The sequence below is a fragment of the Lithobates pipiens genome, unplaced genomic scaffold, assembly GCF_037356315.1.
Source record: "Lithobates pipiens isolate NorthernLeopardFrog02 unplaced genomic scaffold, aLitPip1_a1.2 Scaffold_19, whole genome shotgun sequence".
NCBI lineage: Eukaryota > Metazoa > Chordata > Amphibia > Anura > Ranidae > Lithobates > Lithobates pipiens.
Window position 1 is genome coordinate 29,998,477 of NW_027507764.1, and position 20,080 is coordinate 30,018,556.

The window sequence follows — 20,080 nt, forward strand, 5'->3', positions numbered from 1 at the left end:
ATTTTTGGCACCCAAGTGCATAACTTTACATTTCTTAATATAGAACCTCATCTGCCATATAGCTGCCCATCTCCTTACTTTAGTCTTCCTGTAATGATGCTCCATCCTGTGATGACATTATTTTCGGGCTTAATCTGGTAACATCAGAAAACACTAAATCTGAGCCTCTGATTCCAACCTCTATATATCATTACTACAATGCCAGGGGTGCAATATTTTTCTAACCACCATATCCCAAATATACTAACGGGTAATTTATACATCCTCGAAGCCAAGAAAAAAAGAAAAAAATTGGAAGATGTTTAAGGTGGACGATCTCTCAACAAATGTCACTACACACGCGTACATTAAAATACAATCTTTTATTGAAATGTAACCACTAAACAAGAAGTGGCTGGTATAAAAAAAATTAAAAAAAGGCAACAATAATGTAGCCATTATCAAAAACAACATACACAACATCTACCTTCTATGAACACAAACCATAAAAACCACCCCCTCCCTTTAGAATGTAAGCTCTATGAGCCGGGCCCTCCTGTACCTTTTGTATTGTACTGTAATTGTGTTGTCTCCCCTATACATTGTAAAGCGCTGCGTAAACTGTTGGCGCTATATAAATCGTGAATAATAATAATAATAAAACCAATCCACAGCATCGTAGTATGACAGATTTAACCCGGGGGGCCAACAATGATTCTTGTAACACCCTAATTTTGAGTATTTGAAAATGCTGTGTAACAATTTGTTTCATGTATTCTATTTTAGCCCTACTTTTCCCTATCTTTTTTTAATTTAGAGCTCATGTCATTCCACAATGCTTCTCTGTCCTGTAATCACGATTTCCAAAGTTCTTTCCAACCTGAACACCTGTAATAAGCTCCATGTCATGACATCTCTAGCAAATATAAGTTTGTTAAGCGTTATCTTCTAAAATTACACCGACTCAGACACTACAAGACGCCCCACGTGATTCTAAACATTTGCCCATCAGTTGGTCTATTAGCATATCAAGGAAGCCTGACGTCATGGGGACAACACTGCCTATTACCTGACTCTTCTACCTATTCACCTGCGTCTGAAGACAAAGGGTGACCCTAATTATGATGCGCAACATTTGGCTTTCACATAATAATCAAGGAACTATCAAGAAAACCTTTGTCTTTCAAGAGAGACAGTTGTTGGTTTTGTAAAAAAAAAGTTCTTCACACATCCATACTTAGGCCCATATCTCATATAAACCCATATTAATAGATGAATCTAATTTATTCCCTACAAATACAGGCTTTACTGGACAATGACATTGCTTAAAGTATAATTCAAAAGGCAATCTAAACTTTTAATAACAAAACAAAAATGATTTGTACCTGGATGCAGGTATGAGTGTATATTTAATTTACATAGACAGATATTTTATATGATCTGTAGAAAAACTCTTTTACCATGGTTTAACTGTGCCAGTCTACTTGTGTTTATAAGGTATGGTATATATATATATATATATATATATATATATATATATATATATATATATATATATATATATATATAACCATACCTTATAATAATAATAATAATAATAATAATAATAATTATAATATATAATTTTCACTTTCACCATATTTTACAATGACAACCTAACAATACAGATGTCTATATATATATCACAATACCTTATAAACACAAGTTCATGATGGTTTAATTCATTAAGGAAACCAGTTTCTAGATGCTGAGATTTCTAAAGGAAATGTATAAAATGTCTTAGTATTTTAACCAATAGTATATTTTATATAATGGATCACTATTTGCAATATAAATTATAAAAAACTGTATGAATATTTATTTTTAATTTGTATTAAATAAAATACTTGATTCCATAATATATATTGCAAATAGTGATCCATTATATAAAATATACTATTGGTTCAAACACTAAGACATTTTATACATTTCCTTTAGAAATCTCAGCATCTAGAAACTGGTTTCCTTAATGAATCAAATCATCATAAACTTGTGTTTATAAGGTATGGTGATTATGTATATATATATATATATATATATATATATATATATATATATATATATATTATTTTTTTCGTTTTAATATATATATATATATATATATATATATATATATATATATATATATATATATATATATATATATATATATATATATATATATATATATATATAATTATGTGTGTATGTGTATATTTTTTTGTGTTATTATACTCAATTGCATAATATATATTGCATCCATTGTAGAAAATATACTACTGCTTAGGCTGCGTACACACGCGGGGACTGTTCGGCCAACTTTGTCCGCTGAACAGTGTTTCGGCGGACAGTCCGCCCGTGTGTGGGCTTTCAGCGGACAGTTTCAGCGAACAGTCTGCTGAACAAGGTTTTTCGGAAATTCCGAAAAACTGTCCGCTGAAACTTTGTTTCAGCGAACAGTCCCCTCGTGTGTAGGCTTGTTCGTCAAACTAAGTTCCGCGCATGCTCAGAAAGGATTTACACGCCGAAAGTTATAATGCAGTGTATAGGACGTCGTATTTTTCGTCCCGTCATACGTGCCGTTCACGTCATCGCGCACGGTTTCAGCAAACTGTTCGTTCGTCGTGTGTGGCCATGTCCGTCCATGCTAATTTTGAGCGGACTGTTTGCTGAAACTGTTTGACGGACAAAGTTGGGCGAACAGTCCCCGCGTGTGTACGCGGCCTGAGAGATCCATATATTGATTAGATATCCACATTGTTTTGCAATATTTTATTTTTAGAATTTAACCAACCTAATACCGTAAATGCATTCACATTTTCTTTCATGTTCCCTGGAAATAAAATTAAACCATTAAATTGTCTGATAGAATGTAGATTAATAGTTGCATGTTAACAAACAATTCAACATCAAACTTTGTTTATTTTATGAGTTCCAAAATTCTCCATTCTCAATTCTCCGTTTTTTTTTGTACTTTTTATTTCCTAATTTCAACCCTAACCATACAGATGTCTTACCAGAAAGTTATACAGAAACATTTTTTTTTTAAATGTTTCCTGATGTTTGGGGGGTTCTAAGTAATTTTCTAGGAAACAATACTGATTTAAAATTTGAAATAAAAAGTTAGAGAAGGCCTGGTTAAACAATTCAACAACAAAAAGCGTTCCAAAATGTTACCATTCCTGTCCGTCTTTTTTGTACAGACAAGTTTTATTTTTTCCTAATCTCAACCCAAACAGTATAATGTCTTACCAGAAAGTTATAGAGAAAGGGGTTTTAATGTTCCCTGAATTTAAATAATTTTTCTTTATCTCACTTGCCCTTTAATGCCCTACAAGTGGGATTAAATGTGTTTTACTCAATTGTAGAATATATATTGCAAATAATGATCCATTATATAAAATATACTATTGGTTAGAATACCAAGACATTTTATACATTACCTTTAGAAAGCCCAGCATCTAGAAACTGGTTTCCTTAATTAAATAATTTGAAATTAGTTTCAGGGTAACGCCCTCAACACACTGGCACAGTATAAACAAACCCCATTCTTATGGACCTATTGGCCACACCCTTCTAGAGCTCAATCCAAAGTCTCCAGTCATATGTTAATGAATAGCTCCTGTGTGTTAGCCAATCAGAATCTCCTATCAATTAGCAAATTCAGTTTTCTTCTCACATATATACCAGACACACATATAGACCTCCATTCCTTATTCAGTGAATCTCATTTTGCTTGTAGCAAAAGTGATTTCTTTTCTCCATTGACCACTTCCCACCGGAATCGCTTTGGAGAAGACCATATAGACTTCCTCAGTGAAGACCAACTTGGAGACATCTATACCTTCATTGTTTAAGGTAAGTCATACAGAACCCCAGAACCCCAAAGATCCATAGACCTGATAGTTTTATGCTTTAAAATACTGGGATTTTTCTCTGATTTAACTACTTTCAGACCGGACCATTTTGCTGGTAAATGACCAGAGGTCTTTTTACAATTTGGCACTGCGCTGCTTTAACTGGTAATTGCGCGGTCATGCAATGTTGTACCCAAACAAAATTTGCGTCCTTTTCTTCCCACAAATAGAGCTTTCTTTTGATGGTATTTGATTGCCTCTGCGATTTTTATTTTTTGCGATATAAATGGAAAAAGACCGCAAATTTTGAAAAAAAATGATATTTTCTACTTTTTGTTATTAGAAAAATCCAATAAATTCAATTTTAGTCATACATTTAGGCCAAAATGTATTCAGCCACATGTCTTTGGTAAAAAAAAAGTCAATAACTGTATATTTATTGGTTTGCGCAAAAGTTGTCACATCTACAAACTAAGGTACGTTTTCTGGAATTTACGTAGCTTTTAGTTTACGACTGCCTATCTCATTTCTTGAGGTGCTAAAATGGCAGGGCAGTACAAAACCCCCCCAAATGACCCCATTTTGGAAAGTAGACCCCCTAAGGAAATTGCTAAGTGGCATGTTGAGCCCATCGAATATTTTATTTTTTTGCCTCAAGCGATTGAATAATGACAAAAAAAAATTTTTTATTTTTTTTTACACAAAGTTGTCACTAAATGATATATTGCTCACACATGCTATGGGCATATGTGAAATGACACCCCAAAATAAATTCTGCTGCTTCTCCTGAGTACGGGGATACCACACGTGTGGGATTTTTTGGGAGCCTAGCCGCGTACGGGGCCCCGAAAGCCAAGAACCGCCTTCAGGTTTTCTAAGGGCGTAAATATTTGACTTCACTCCTCACTACCTATTACAGTTTTGAAGGCCATAAAATGCCAAGATGGCACAAAATCCCCACAAATGACCCCATTTTAGAAAGTAGACACCCCAAGCTATTTGCTGAGAGGCATGTTGAGTCCATGGAATATTTTATATTTTGCCACAAGTTGCGGGAAAATTACAAACTTTAATTTTTTTTTATTTTTTTTCACAAAGTTGTCACTAAATGATATATTGCTCACACATGCTATGGGCATATGTGAAATGACACCCCAAAATAAATTCTGCTGCTTCTCCTGAGTACGGAGATACCACATGTGTGGGATTTTTTGGGAGCCTAGCCGTGTACGGGGCCCCGAAAGCCAAGAACCGCCTTCAGGTTTTCTAAGGGTGTAAATATTTGACTTCACTCCTCACTACCTATTACAGTTTTGAAGGCCATAAAATGCCAAGATGGCACAAAACCCCCACAAATGACCCCATTTTAGAAAGTAGACACCCCAAGCTATTTGCTGAGAGGCATGTTGAGTCCATGGAATATTTTATATTTTGCCACAAGTTGCGGGAAAATTACAAACTTTTTTTTTTATTTATTTTTTTCACAAAGATGTCACTAAATGATATATTGCTCACGCATGCCATGGGCATATGTGAAATGACACTCCAAAATAAATTCTGCTGCTTCTCCTGAGTACGGGGATACCACATATGTGGGACTTTTTGGGAGCCTAGCCGCGTACAGGGCCCCGAAAACCAAGCACCGCCTTCAGGCTTTCTAAGGGCGTTACAGTTTTGAAGGCCATAAAATGCCAAGATGGCACAAACCCCCCCCCCCCCCCCAAATGACCCCATTTTGGAAAGTAGACACCCCTAAATTTAGGGGTACACTAGTGAGACTAGGTAATAAACGGCGGGTGCCCTGAAACTATAAAAAAATAACTAACCAACCAGCGTCACCTGTAACCGTTATATGGTGATCACTGGTGAAAGGGTTAACTAGGGGGCAATCAGGGGGCTTTATGCGGTAGTATATGGGGGTCCCTGGCGCTATAAAAAGCTGCGGCGAACCTAAATACCTACCTGCCTAACTAGCGTCACCTGTGACACTAATACAGCGATCAGAAAAATGATCGCTTATTAGGCTGGGTTCACACTGGAGCGATGCAGGAACGCCACGAATCCGCGGCGGGTTCCCGCATCGCATGCCTCCCGGCGGCAGTTCACACTGCCCTATGCGAACTGCTGGGAGTGTCAGTGAAATGTTAATGACACCCCCAGATCAGTTCGCATATCGCAGTGCGATCTGCAAACTCGGACCGCATGGTGTGAACACCCATGCGATCCGATTCTGCTGCGGACCAAAAAAAGGGTCCCGTGCGAGTTTGCGGCGGGTGCGGCGGGTGGGACACGAATTCAGCCATACTATCTGTATGGCTGAACTCGAATCGCACAGAGATCGGATGTGATTTGCACTGCAGTGCGGTGCGAATCACATCCGTTCTCAAACCGCTGCAATGTGAACCCAGCCTTAGTGACACTGGCGACGGGGGGTGATCACGGGGTTAAACCTTTATTGGGGGGGTTAGGGGGGTACCTTAGAACTAAAGGGGGCTAACCCTAACTGCCCTAACAGTTATTACAGTCACAAATGACACCCGCCGGGTGATCAGGGGGTTAAACCTTTATTAGGTAATAGATGGCGGGTGCCCTGAAACTATAAAAAAATAACTAACCAACCAGCGTCACCTGTAACAGTTATATGGTGATCACTGGTGAAAGGGTTAACTAGGGGGCAATCAGGGGGCTTTATGCGGTAGTATATGGGGGTCCCTGGCGCTATAAAAAGTTGCGGCGAACCTAAATACCTACCTGCCTAACTAGCGTCACCTGTGACACTAATACAGCGATCAGAAAAATGATCGCTTATTAGGCTGGGTTCACACTGGAGCGATGCGGGAACGCCACGAATCCGCGGCGGGTTCCCGCATCGCATGCCTCCCGGCGGCAGTTCACACTGCCCTATGCGAACTGCTGGGAGTGTCAGTGAAATGTTAATGACACCCCCAGATCAGTTCGCATATCGCAGTGCGATCTGCAAACTCGGATCGCATGGTGTGAACACCCATGCGATCCGATTCTGCTGCAGACCAAAAAAAGGGTCCCGTGCGAATTTGCGGCGGGTGCGGTGGGAATTCAGCCATACTATCTGTATGGCTGAACTCGAATCGCACAGAGATCGGATGTGATTTGCACTGCAGTGCGGTGCGAATCACATCCGTTCTCATAAACCGCTGCAATGTGAACCCAGCCTTAGTGACACTGGCGACGGGGGTGATCACGGGGTTAAACGTTTATTGGGGGGGTTAGGGGGGCACATTAGAACTAAAGGGGGCTAACCCTAACTGCCCTAACAGTTATTACAGTCACAAATGACACCAATGCAAAAAAAAAAAAAAGCAATTGGTGTCACTGTGACTGGGGGGGCAGGGGTAATTGGGGGGGGTGATCGGGGGGTAAAGGGGGGGTGTGAGTGTGCCTGGCATGTTCTACTGTATGTGTGGTGTGTTGGTGCAACTCACCGAACCTCTCTCCTCGGTGCCGGAACGAAAAATACCGACACGGAGGAGAGATTACATCACTTCCTCTCCTGTGTTTACATTATAGGAGAGGAAGTGATGTCACGAAGGATTTCCATTCGTCGAGAGCGATCGCGAGGGGGTGGCCATGAATGAATGGCCGCCCCCTCATCCCGGATCGTTCTCGAACGAATGCCGACCGGGCCCCCCACCCGCGGGCAGGCAGGGACTTATATATATGCCCATATGCCTGCCCGTGCCATTCTGCCGACGTATATCGTCGTGCGGCGGTCGGCAAGTGGTTAAGGAGATGTATTTAGCAGGAAATGGAATAGTAAAAAAAACTTTTTAATGTTCTAAAGGGCCTTTTATTTTAGAGATGGGTATATTGACTGAATATCCACATTATTTTACAATATTTTATTTTAAAAATATTTCAACCTATTCAAAGATGTTCATTCTTCATGTACCGTTGAAAGTAAATTAAACAGTTTCCTCTTAGGTTGTTCTAATTTTTCCCATTCCTGTAATTTTGCTATTCCTGCCTGTCTCTTTTTTTTTTTTTTTTTGGACATAGCAACTATTTTTCCTCATTTTCTCTTTCGCCATATTTTACAATGACATCCTAACAATACAGATGTCTTAGCAAAAAGTTAAGTAGAAAAAAAAAAAACTAAAACCTTTTGTTTTTATTGTTCCCTGAATTAAAACGATTTCAATTATTTTTCCCTTTTTTTTCACTTTGCCTGTTGTGGTCCTACATATGGGATTTGATTATTTTCTTTTGTTCAGAGATCCATAGATTCATTGAATATCCACATTATTTTTCAATATTTTGATTTTAGAACCCAACCAACCTCATACATTACATTCAGATTTTCTATCGTCATGTACCCTTGAAATAAAATTAAACAGCTCCATCTTAGGTTGTCCGTTAGATGGTCAATTAGCAGTTGCATGTTAAACGCAATTCAAAATCAAAAGTTTTTTTCGTCTTTCACCATACAATGACAACCTAACAATACAGAAATCTTAGCAGAAAATTATAAAGAAAAAGAAAACTTTTTTTGTTTTTAATGTTCCCTAAATGTAAATTATTTAAATTAATTTTCCTTTTTTTTTTCCACTTTGCATGTTGTGCCCTACAAATTTATTTTTGTATTTTGATTTTAGAACCCAACAAACCTCATACATTACATTCAGATTTTCTATCTTTATGTACCCTTGAAATAAAATTAAACAGCTCCATTTTGGGTTGTCTGTTAGATAGTAGATTAGCAGTTGCATGTTAAACGCAATTCAAAATCAAAAGTTTTTTTCGTCTTTCACCATACAATGACAACCTAACAATACAGAAATCTTAGCAGAAAGTTGAAAAGAAAAAGCAAACTCTTTTGTTTTTAATGTTCCCTAAATGTAAATTATTTAAATTATTTTACTTTATTTTCACTTTGCCTGTTGTGGCTCTACAAGTGGGATTTGATTATTTTCTTTTGATTAGAGATCCATATATATTAATTGAATATCCACATTATTTTTGCAATATTTTGTTTTTAGAATCCAACCAGCCTCATGCATTATATCCAGATGTTCTTTCTTCATGTTCCCTTGAAATAACATTAAACGGTTCCATCTTAAATTGTCTGCTGGGTTGTATATTAGCAACTGCATGTTCACCATCAAAAGTTGTCTGTCCTTTTTGTACTTGCAAGTGTTTTCCTAATTTCACCCCGGACAAAGTTTTTAATGTTGCTTGAATTTAAATCATTTTTTTTCTTTATTTCACTTGTCTGTTACTGCCCAACAAGTGGGATTCAATTATTTGCTTTTGCTTAGCGATCCATATATGGATTAAATATACACATTGTTTTGCAATATTTTATTTTTAGAATTTTGTTTTCAAAACTCTTTATTGCAAATTTTTCTTACATATTAATTTACAGAATTGTTCATTTTGTTTTACTTTGACATCTTAAATTTTACATATATTTCCTCGTTCTTAACTCTCATACCATCCCTTCACATTCATACTCTATAATATATATTTTTAGAATTTAACCAACCTAATAAATGCATTCAGATGTTCTTTCTTCATGTTCCCTTGAAATAAAATGAAACCATTAAATTGTCTGATAGAATGTAGATAAGTAGTTGCACGTTAATAAACAATTTAGCTTCAAATGTTGTTTATTTTCTGAGTTCCAAGTTTCTCCTTTCCTGTCTTTTTTTTTTACTTGCAAGTTTTTTTTTTTTATAATTTCAACCCAAACAGTATAGATGTCTTACCAGAAAGTTATACAGAAAATGTTTTTTTAATGTTTCCTGATGTTTGGGGGTTCTACATAATTTTCTAGTAAAAAATCACTCATTTAAAATTTGAAACAAAAAGTTACAGAGAAGGCCTGGTCTTCAAGTGGTTAAACAATTCAACATCAAAAGTTATTATTATTTTTTTTTCTGAGTTCCAAATTTCACTCCAAATTTATGTCCGTCTCTTTTTGTACATGCAAGTTTTATTTTTCCTAATCTCAACCCAAACAGTATAGATGTCTTACCAGAAAGTTATAGAGAAAAAGGGTTTTTAATCTTCTCTGAATTTAAAATATTCTTCTTTATTTCACATGCCCTTTAATGCCTTACAAATGGAAATAAATGTGTGTGATTTTTTTTTAGAGATCTGTATACTAATTGAATATTCAGTACCCTTTTTAAGCATATAACCACCCCCATGTAGGCATTGAGGTGTTCTTTGTTCAAGTATTCTTGGAATAAAATGAAACAGATCTATGTTGTCTGTTACAATTTTCAGTTGGGTTTGAAAGAAAAAAGCATTTTTGTTTTACTATAAATTTTTATTTGAATTATAAAAGAGTGCTATACTCAATACATACATGAGCAAAAATGTGTATAGTAAATACATTACTCAGTGATAGAAGGGCAATAAGGAATTTTAGAAAGCAAAAACAGGAAATAGAATACTTTCAGATATCGTATTGGCGTCATACAAGGTAGACAGTACTGAATATCAGAATAAGATTAACATCTAGGGAACGCCAAAACAATATCACTGAGCCCCTTCCCGACATCTATTGATATGATAAATCTGGTGGAGAGAGTAGATGGGAATGTTATATATGTGCACTACAGTCCGGATGGGTCATACATGCCACTGTTTCCAGAAGAGTTCACTTTTCCATTTTTGATGGCAGCCATTAATTCAAATTGCGTTGCACGTTGATATTTTGTAAGAAGATTGATTTGTCAGGGGAGACTGTGTGCACATTTTTTTTATTTTTATTTAATAGTAGTTGGGTTCCAAATTCCACCATTCCTAATTGTCATTTTTAGTGCAAGTGTTGTCCTATTTTCTCTTTCGCTATATTGTTACAATGATAGAACCTTCACTAGAATGTTGGCAATTCTGAACAGTCACTCAGTACAAGTGCTGTAATTAGAGACCAGCTGCCAAACCCATTTATTTGCTTGATTTATAGATGAGGGTTATAACTTCTGTCAGGTTTTTAATACCCCCCTGTGTCCTTATTGGAGAGATCCACTGGTGACCACATAGGAAATGATCTCCCCTCCACACATCACAATAACATATTGATGCAAATATGAGCCTGAGTGCTCTAATTCAGTTTTTCTCAACTCCAGTCCTCAAGGCGCCCCAACAGGTCATGTTTTCAGGATGTCCCTCAGATGAAATGGCTGTGGTAATTACTAAGGCAGTGAACCTGATTAAATCACCTGTGTAAAATTATGGGAAGCCTGAAAAACATCACTTGTTGGGACGCCTTGAGGACTGGAGTTGAGAAACACTGCTCTATCTTGTCCTATGTCACGCTCAAATCATTTATTGTGCTTTCACTCTTTAAATTAAATAAAAATAAAACAATTATATTGTGGAATGAATATTCCCCATTATTGGAGTAATTGGGAAGGATATTGAACCATCATTGGTGTCAGTGGAAGGAATAGTGACTTATAATATGTATCAGTGGAAGGAATAGTAACCAATCGTTGGTGTCAGTGGAGGGAATAGTCTTCCTTTATTGGTGTCAGTGGAAAGAAAAGTGAACCATCATTGGTTTCAGTGGGAAGAATAGCAACCAATCATTGGTGGCAGTATATATATATTTGAAAAAAAAAAAATGTGTATATATATATATATATATATATATAAATGAATTCAAAACCCAAGGTGTTTATTCTTCCCTCACTTGTGCCCATTTTTGTTGACCACACATATGAAGTGAGAACCTTCCCACTGACATTGGAAATGGTGAAATGTGCAATTGTTTGCCTGATCGATACTATACCTGGGGATTGACTTTTCTTCAATCTAATCAGCACTATATCAGCCGACATTTTGAGATTTCTGTGCTTGTGTGGCTGTTTGTGTCCTCTTTGGCTCCTTGGCATGGGTTGGCCTGCGTCTGAACGGTGACCCATCGCCCGGTTGGGAATCTTGGCAGCAAATTAATACCCCCAAAAAGTCTGAGGGAAAGCAATTGTATAATTTATGTGAACATAATTAACAGCAATTTTAGTTATATCTGTTCTCCTACAAATATGCCTCTGAAGAAGGGAATTTCTTCCTGAAACATGTCAGGCTCATGGAGTATATGTATATAATTATATAAATACAATCTGTTAAGACTGTATATTTATATATCCATACATCGAGATTCCGTATGGATTATTTTTATGTCTGTTTATATGTTGGTTTTAAAAATTTCTTTTTTGAATAAATATTATTTTATAATAAAAAAACATTTTGTTCGCTTTAAAAGTCCCACTGTACCGGGGGGTACTGTTATCCCTATATTTAGGTATTCTTCTTAAAATAACCGTTGGGATGTTGGCAACAACTCCTCAGAACTTTATGTTTCTTGTTAGCGGTTCACCTATATATATTGACATTGGAAATGGCAATAAAAAGTTCAGATGTTCTAACCTGCTCTTTTTTTGTCCAAATTCATGGGTTGGATTTGTGCCTGAAGTCTAGGGAAGTCATGTATTCAACTCGCTATGGGGTTTTAGTAACTTTACTAACGCAAAGTAAAACTGGGGACTTCGTAGGATTGCTTTTAAAATTCAAAATATAACTATAAAAAAAAAAAAAAAAACATCCAAATGTATCAGTCACATCATACAAAAGTTTAAGGGCCGGTTCACACAGCGAGGCGCGGCGAGGCGTCTCCGACTTGCCTCGCCGCGACCTGCGGGGACCTCAGCGGCGACTTGCAGAGGACTTCTGTATAGAAGTCAATGCAAGTCGCCCCCGAAGTCGCCCAGAAGTAGTACAGGAACCTTTTTTCTGAGTCGGAGCGACTCGAGTCGCTCCTCTCAGAACGGTTCCATTGTACAGAACGGGGGCGACTTGCGGGAGCGAGGCGAGTCGTGTCGCCTCGCATCGCCTCGCTGTGTGAACCGGCCCTAAAAGATTCACATATGATGCTCAATACAGAAACTTTTGTATGATGTGCCTAATGCATTTGGAAATATTTTTGTAGATTTGATTTGTATATGTGTATAAGTTTTGAATTTATATCTGTGGGTAAAATGCTAGAAAGTCCCCGGTTGTTACTTTGTTGTAGACATTTGTTGGATTTGAAAAATGGAGCTCTGGGTCCTTTCCCCATTGTCATTCTGCCTCCCTCCTCTCTCTCTTTTAAGTATATTAAATAATTTTATTTATTATCTACAATTGTATGTATCTCCAACATCAGATTAAGGTCTTGTGTAAATAGAATGAGTTTGATGTCCATTTAAGACCCTTCTAAAATAATTTACGGTAAAATGTGTTGACTGGTTGAATTTAAGGTTGCTTCAAGAGAGGTTTTGCTTTACCATAGACTAATATAGGAATACAAAAGCCACTTGCTGGAAGAAAAGCCCATCTCTATAGGCCCAAAATGTATTTGATAAGAACTGCAAGCATATACCTTCCTTAAAACTTAAAAAAAACTCTCTTTAGTTACAGTACTACCATTACCCACTAATGGAGGGGAGACATGTGCAGAGTAAAATATTTCGTTTCGGAATTTCGTTTTCGTCCGAAAACTTAATTTACTTAGTTACTCCCGAAATTCGTTTTTATTTATTACGTTTTTCGTTCAAAAATTGCATTCGTCCGAAAATCCACATGAATTACGGTCGAATCTGTCTTGGAAGGCTTATGGTGTCTGTCAATGTATAAAGATGATTTGACGGAGCTAACTATATAGCATACTTTAGAACCCTATTAAAGTCTATGGCCGCGTACACACGCGGGGACTGTTCGCTCAACTTTGTCCGCTGAACAGTGTTTCGGCGGACAGTCCGCTCGTGTGTGGGCTTTCAGCGGACAGTTTCAGCGAACAGTTTGCTAAACAAAGTTTTTCGGAATTTCCGAAAAACTGTCCGCTGAAACTTTGTTTGAGCGAACAGTCCCCTCGTGTGTAGGCTTGTTCGTCAAACTAAGTTCCGCGCATGCTCAGAAAGGATTTACACGCCGAAAGTTGTATTGCAGTGTATAAGACGTCGTATTTTTCGTCCCGTCGTACGTGCCGTTCACGTCATCGCGCACGGTTTCAGCGGACTGTTCGTTCGTCGTGTGTGGGCAAGTCCGTCCATGCTAATTTTGAGCGGACTGTCCGCTGAAACTGTTTGACGGACAAAGTTGAGCGAACAGTCCCCGCGTGTGTACGCGGCCTATGGGACTCCAACGTTCAAAATCTAAAGTGCTAATTTTAAAGGCTAATTTGCAAGTTACTGTTCTAAAAAGTGTTTGGGGACCCGGGTCCTGCCCCAGGGGACATGTATCAATGCAAAAAAAAGTTTTAAAGACGGACGTTTTTTCGGGAGCAGTGATTTTAATAATGATTAAAGTGAAACAATAAAAGTGTAATATTCCTTTAAATTTCGTAGGGGGGGGGGGGTTGTCTATAGTATGCCTGTGAAGGGGCGCATGTTTCCCGTGCTTAGAATTGTCCCTGCACAAAGTGTCATTTATGCAGGAAAAAAAGTCCTTTAAAATCACTCGCAGCTATAATGAATTGTCGGCTCCGTAATACAGAGAACACTCATTGAAAGTCATTGATAAAAAAATAAATAAATAAATAAATAAAAAAATCCATACCAGACCCTTTATCCGAGGACACAACCTGGCAGGCTGCAGGAAAAGAGGGGGGGACGAGAGAGCGCCCCCCCCTCCCTCCTGAACCGTACCAGGCCACATGCCCTCAACATTGGGAGGATGCTTTGGGGGTCTGTGACCCCTCAAAGCACCTTGTCCCCATGTTGATGAGGACAAGGGCCTCATCCCCACAACCCTGGCCGGTGGTTGTGGAGGTCTGCGGGCGGGGGGCTTATCAGAATCTGGAAGCCCCCTTTAACAAGGGGACCCCCAGATCCCGGCCCCCCCTGTTTGAAATGGTAAGGGGGTACAAAAGTACCCCTACCATTTCACAAAGAAAATGTAAAAAATGGTTAAATAAAACAAACACACTTTTGAAAAATTCCTTTATTAAAAATAAAAAAATAAAAAAAAAAGAGACACTACAGGCATTCCGGCGGCTGACGTTTCTTATATACGGAGGGCGGGGCCACCCGTCACCTGACCCCGCCCCCCTCTGACGCAAGGGGAAACCCGGGGTTCCCTGTGACGTATGGGTGACCCCGCCCCCCCCTCTGATGTAACGGAAACCTGCCTGTGTTACATCAGAGGGGTGCGGGTCACCCCTACGTCACAGGGAACTCCGGGTTTCCCCTTGCGTCAGAGGGGGGCGGGGTCAGGTGACGGGTGGCCCCGCCCTCCGTATATAAGAAACGTCAGCCGCCGGAATGCCTGCAGTGTCTCCGTGGAGGAGACAGAAGAAGGATGTATTCGCTGCGCTGGATGAGATGAGACATCGCTGGAGAGATGACCGTCCGTCGCTGGATAGCAAGAGTGGATTACCGCCGCTGGAATCTTTTTTTTATTTTTTTATTTTTAATAAAGGAATTTTTCAAAAGTGTGTTTGTTTTATTTAACCATTTTTTACACTTTCTTTGTGAAATGGTAGGGGTACTTTTGTACCCCCTTACCATTTCAAACAGGGGGGGGCGGGATCTGGGGGTCCCCTTGTTAAAGGGGGCTTCCAGATTCTGATAAGCCCCCCGCCCGCAGACCTCCACAACCACCGGCCAGGGTTGTGGGGATGAGGCCCTTGTCCTCATCAACATGGGGACAAGGTGCTTTGAGGGGTCACAGACCCCCAAAGCATCCTCCCAATGTTGAGGGCATGTGGCCTGGTACGGTTCAGGAGGGAGGGGGGCCGCTCTCTCGTCCCCCCCTCTTTTCCTGCGGCCTGCCAGGTTGCGTGCTCGGATAAAGGGTCTGGTATGGATTTTTAGGGGGAACCCCACGTAATTTTTTTTTTAATTTTGACGCGGGGTTCCCCTTAATATCCATACCAGACCTGAAGGGTCTGGTTATGGATATTTAGGGGGAACCCCACGTCAAATTTTTTCTTAAATTTGAGGCAGGGTTCCCCTTTAATATCCATACCAGACCTGAAGGGCCTGGTAATTGAATTTGGGGGACCCCCACGCTTTTTTTTTTATTTATTTATTTATTTTTTTATCAATGACTTTCAATGAGTGGTCTCTGTATTACGGAGCCGACAATTCATTATAGCTGCGAGTGATTTTAAAGGACTTTTTTTCCTGCATAAATGACACTTTGTGCAGGGACAATTCTAAGCACGGGAAACATGCGCCCCTTCACAGGCATACTATAGACAACCCCCCCCCCCTACGAAATTTAAAGGAATATTACACTTTTATTGTTTCACTTTAATCATTATTAAAATCACTGCTCCCGAAAAAACGGCCGTTTTTAAAACTTTTTTTTGCATTGATACATGTCCCCTGGGGCAGGACCCGGGTCCCCAAACACTTTTTAGGACAGTAACTTGCAGAATCTTTTCTCTCTGTCAAATCTTTTTTCTCTGTCGGATATTTTCTCTATATAATCTTGGACTAATAGAGGTAAGGTTAGGCACATTCGAACACAGGTTCTATAGACACAGATTGTTGTCAGAGTCATGTCGAATCTCCTATTCTATATCGAACTGTTGTAACAATGAAAACGAAAATAAAGCAATGAAAACGAAAATAAAGCATTTATTTATGTCGGATCTTTCGTTTTTCGGATTTTGTGCTTTCGTTATCGTTTGTCAAAACGAAAACGAAAATAGCTGAAATTCGGCCGAAAATGCATTCGGACGAAAACGAATGCACATGTCTAATGGAGGGTACAATTAATAGATATTGGGTCATATCCAGAAGGATGTTACATAGTTGGTACGGTTGAATGAAGACACCAGTCCACCCAGTTCAACCTATGTTGGTTTGTGTATGTGTATATGTCACTACCATTTTCTTTATCCCTGTATATTACTTTCTTTAATACGCGCATTGAAGAGTTTTTATAAATCATCAAAACTTTCTGCTGACACCACCGATTGTGGAAGGGAGTTCCAATCCCTTAGCACTCTGACAATAGAGAAACCCTTATTCAGTTTTAGCTTAAATGGCTTTTCCTCCAATTTTATTGCATGGCCATATGTCTTCTTAAGCTACCTGAGAATGAATAGTGCTCCCCTATGCTAGAATCACCACTGAGATGTTTTTATATTGCCATCACATTTTCTCTTTAGCATCGTGTCTCCAGGGAAAATAGGTTTATTGTTTTGAAGTCCTTTCTTGTAACCAAGGTCCTCCAGCCCACTTATTAGCTTTGTTTTCCTTCTCTGGACTCTCTCCAGTTCCAGAACATCCTTCCTGAGGACTGGTGCCCAGAACTGGACAGCATACTCCAGATGTGGCCGAAACAGGGTCATTTAAAGTGCTAGAATTATAGTTGTATCTCTTGTGTTTAATGCTGTTTATTATAGATTCATGTCAAATAAAACTAATTAGTATTTTCTGATGTTGTGATTCCAGAATAGCTTCTAACATTGAGGACGTGACCAAGAACACGGCAAAGAATCTTCTTGAGCTCATCGCTGAAACCTCTGAAGACCTGAGGATGATGGAGGTGACTGACTACTTTGACCCCATTAAAGAGCTCGGGAGAGGAGCGTATGGAAAGGTTCTGCTGGCCAAACATCGGGGTTCAGGTAACCTTTGTAGCTTAAGTCATTTATTTTAATCATTTGTGCTTTTAAATTAGTGGAACAAATCTAAATAGACAATAACTAACAGGTAAAGTTTCTGTGGTTATCAGGGGACTTTGCATTACTAGAGGAGGGCAAAGTGCAGTGAGCAAGTCTACTATAATGTGCAAGTATGGTATTTAGAGAGTATAGTCAAGGTTCTGGGGCTCCTCTGGGGATTTAGCTCTATTTAGCGCAAAACATCAAGAAAGTTTGAGCAGATGCCTAGAGAGTCTCGACTTCTAAACTGAGATATGAGTGTAACATCCAATATCTAAGAATCAACAGAATGGTTCAGCTGCAGAAAATTTCCAATGCTTTGAGCAGCATTCTTTAAAGTTTTACAAGCAACCCCTCACTTCCAGTTTTTAAGTGATAATTATGGATCCTAATAAGTCAGTGCTTTAGATTTACACACACTTTTAACTCAATTCAGTAGGTTTTTAGTGAGCTTCATCATTGTTGGGTTTATGATACTCATTATCTTTTTTTTTCTCCCTCTTTCCAACAGATGAGTTGGTGGCTGTAAAACTGATGAGCAAGGAGACAACTTCAAAGGACAACTTCCTAATGGAATATGGGATGTCTCTTAGTCTCAGCAGCCATCCAAATATCATTGCAACCCACGAGATCGTTTTCCATACCAGAAGTGACTATGTCTTTGTCCAGGAGGTGGCGCCAGCGGGAAGTCTTCTCTCAATAGTCAAGCCAAGTGTAAGTTTGTATCAGAAATAGAAATGATAACTTTTTAAATATCATTCAATCCATTGTTCCTTTAAAGCATTTCTGAGGTTTAAGGAATCCTCTCCCAGTGCAGTGGGTTGGTGAGACATATAAGGAGTATAATGCCGCGTACACACGAGTGGATTGTATGACGTACTTAGTCCGTCGAAACACATTTCAGCGGACAATCCGCTCATGTGTGGGCTTCAGCGGACTTTTTCAGCGTGCAGTCCAGCGTACTAAGAATTTCGTTTTTTTCGAAATTCTGTCCGTCGTACTTTGGTTTCAGCGGACAATACGGTCGTCAGTATGCTAGTTCGACGGACTAAGAATGGCGCATGCCCAGAAAGGATTTATACGGCAGAAGGGTGCTTTGCTGTGTCTTGCACTTCCTATTTCTAGTCCCGTCGTACGTGCTGTACGTCATCGCGCAAGCTTTCGACAGACTGTTTGTGCATCCGTGTGTGGTCAAGTCCGTTCAGTGGAAAGTACGACGGACTGTCCGTTGGATTGTATGACAAACTAAGTACGCCATACAGTCCGCTCGTGTGTACGCGGCATAAAGATTATTATTTTAGGTATGTGACTCGCTCAGTTGTGAACAATGTTAAGATAGAGTAAGGTGGGTTAAGATGGATCTTACACCATTAATAGAATCTCCCACTTTGCATGCAGGTTTTTATTTAAGTATACTCCTTGTGTAGGCAGCTAATGTATGTTCTGCTTTCCTGTGCAAGAGATAAGATGAGTTTCATATGTTGGGTAACATTTTGCCATGTTGGTGTCTAGTGACTAATTTTGTATTTTTTTTCTACAGGTTGGTTTGAATGAAGACCTGGTGAAGAGTTGTGTTCCACAGATCGCGAATGCTTTGGACTTTATGCATAGAAGAGGAATGGTCCATCGGGACATTAAACTGGACAACATTTTGCTCATGGACATGGAATGTAATAATGTCAAACTGGCAGATTTTGGACTGACAATGCTCCAGGGAACTCAAGCACCCTTTATGCCCTGGTTTATACCGTACTCCGCTCCAGAACTATGCACCTTAAAACAAGGGGAAGAGTTGCTGCTTCACCCGAGCATTGACATCTGGGCCTTTGGTGTCGTGGTATACACAGCTATGACAGGGTCCTTCCCCTGGAAAGAAGCAGGGAGTCATGACATTGTGTATCAGAACTTTGCTTGGTGGCAAATGAAGAAGGATCTGACCTTGTCCCCAAGAAAGTGGCGTCAATTCTCTATTGAAGCCAGGCAAATGTTCTGGGACATGTTGGCCCTCAATGCCTCTGAGAGGTGTTCTGCTTTGGATGTTTTAAAATATGTCCACCTGCCTTGGAAAGCAGAAATGCCTCCAGAGAATCTATCCAGGAATACGGTAGTACGTGTGAAATAACTGAGTGCATGATGTCCATTATGGAGCTTTATCAGGTGCTGTGTTGTGTCTTCTTCTAGATCAAAAAATAATCTCCCTCAATATTGGAGTAGGTGGAAATCATTTAACATGCTTTCGGGTAACCTATTAATTACAAGACGGATGTGTTGGATGTACTCTGGGACTTGTACAAGCCTCATGTCCTATGTGAAGGTAAGACATTTTAGAAGACTGTAGACTTTTTTCTGTAAATCTTTAACTGCTAGATATATATGCACAAATGTATGTATTTTTTCATTTTTTGTTGGTTTTCTTCTCTATTTTACTATGCATTGTCAAATGTAAGAAAATGTGGGTTTTGCAATTGTTCTATAGCAGGCGTGTATGGTAAGTATATTATTGTCATTATTGAAATAAAGATCTTAATTACTCTGTTGCAGTGGACTGAGGAATCATTGGATACATTGATGGAATAATGTT

The 20,080-nt window shown here is 39.0% G+C and overlaps 1 protein-coding gene across 1 annotated transcript; it reads left to right on the top strand.

Moving 5' to 3' along the window:
- The first annotated feature begins 1,353 nt into the window (after window positions 1–1,353).
- Window positions 1,354–19,621, top strand: LOC143997979 (serine/threonine-protein kinase SBK1-like). The gene is made up of 5 exons (XM_077493779.1): window positions 1,354–1,374; window positions 1,957–2,021; window positions 17,288–17,463; window positions 18,011–18,213; window positions 19,040–19,621. The coding sequence occupies exons 1-5, from the start codon at window positions 1,354–1,356 to the stop codon at window positions 19,619–19,621; spliced, it is 1,047 nt and encodes a 348-aa protein (XP_077349905.1).
- Window positions 19,622–20,080: the final 459 nt, after the last annotated feature.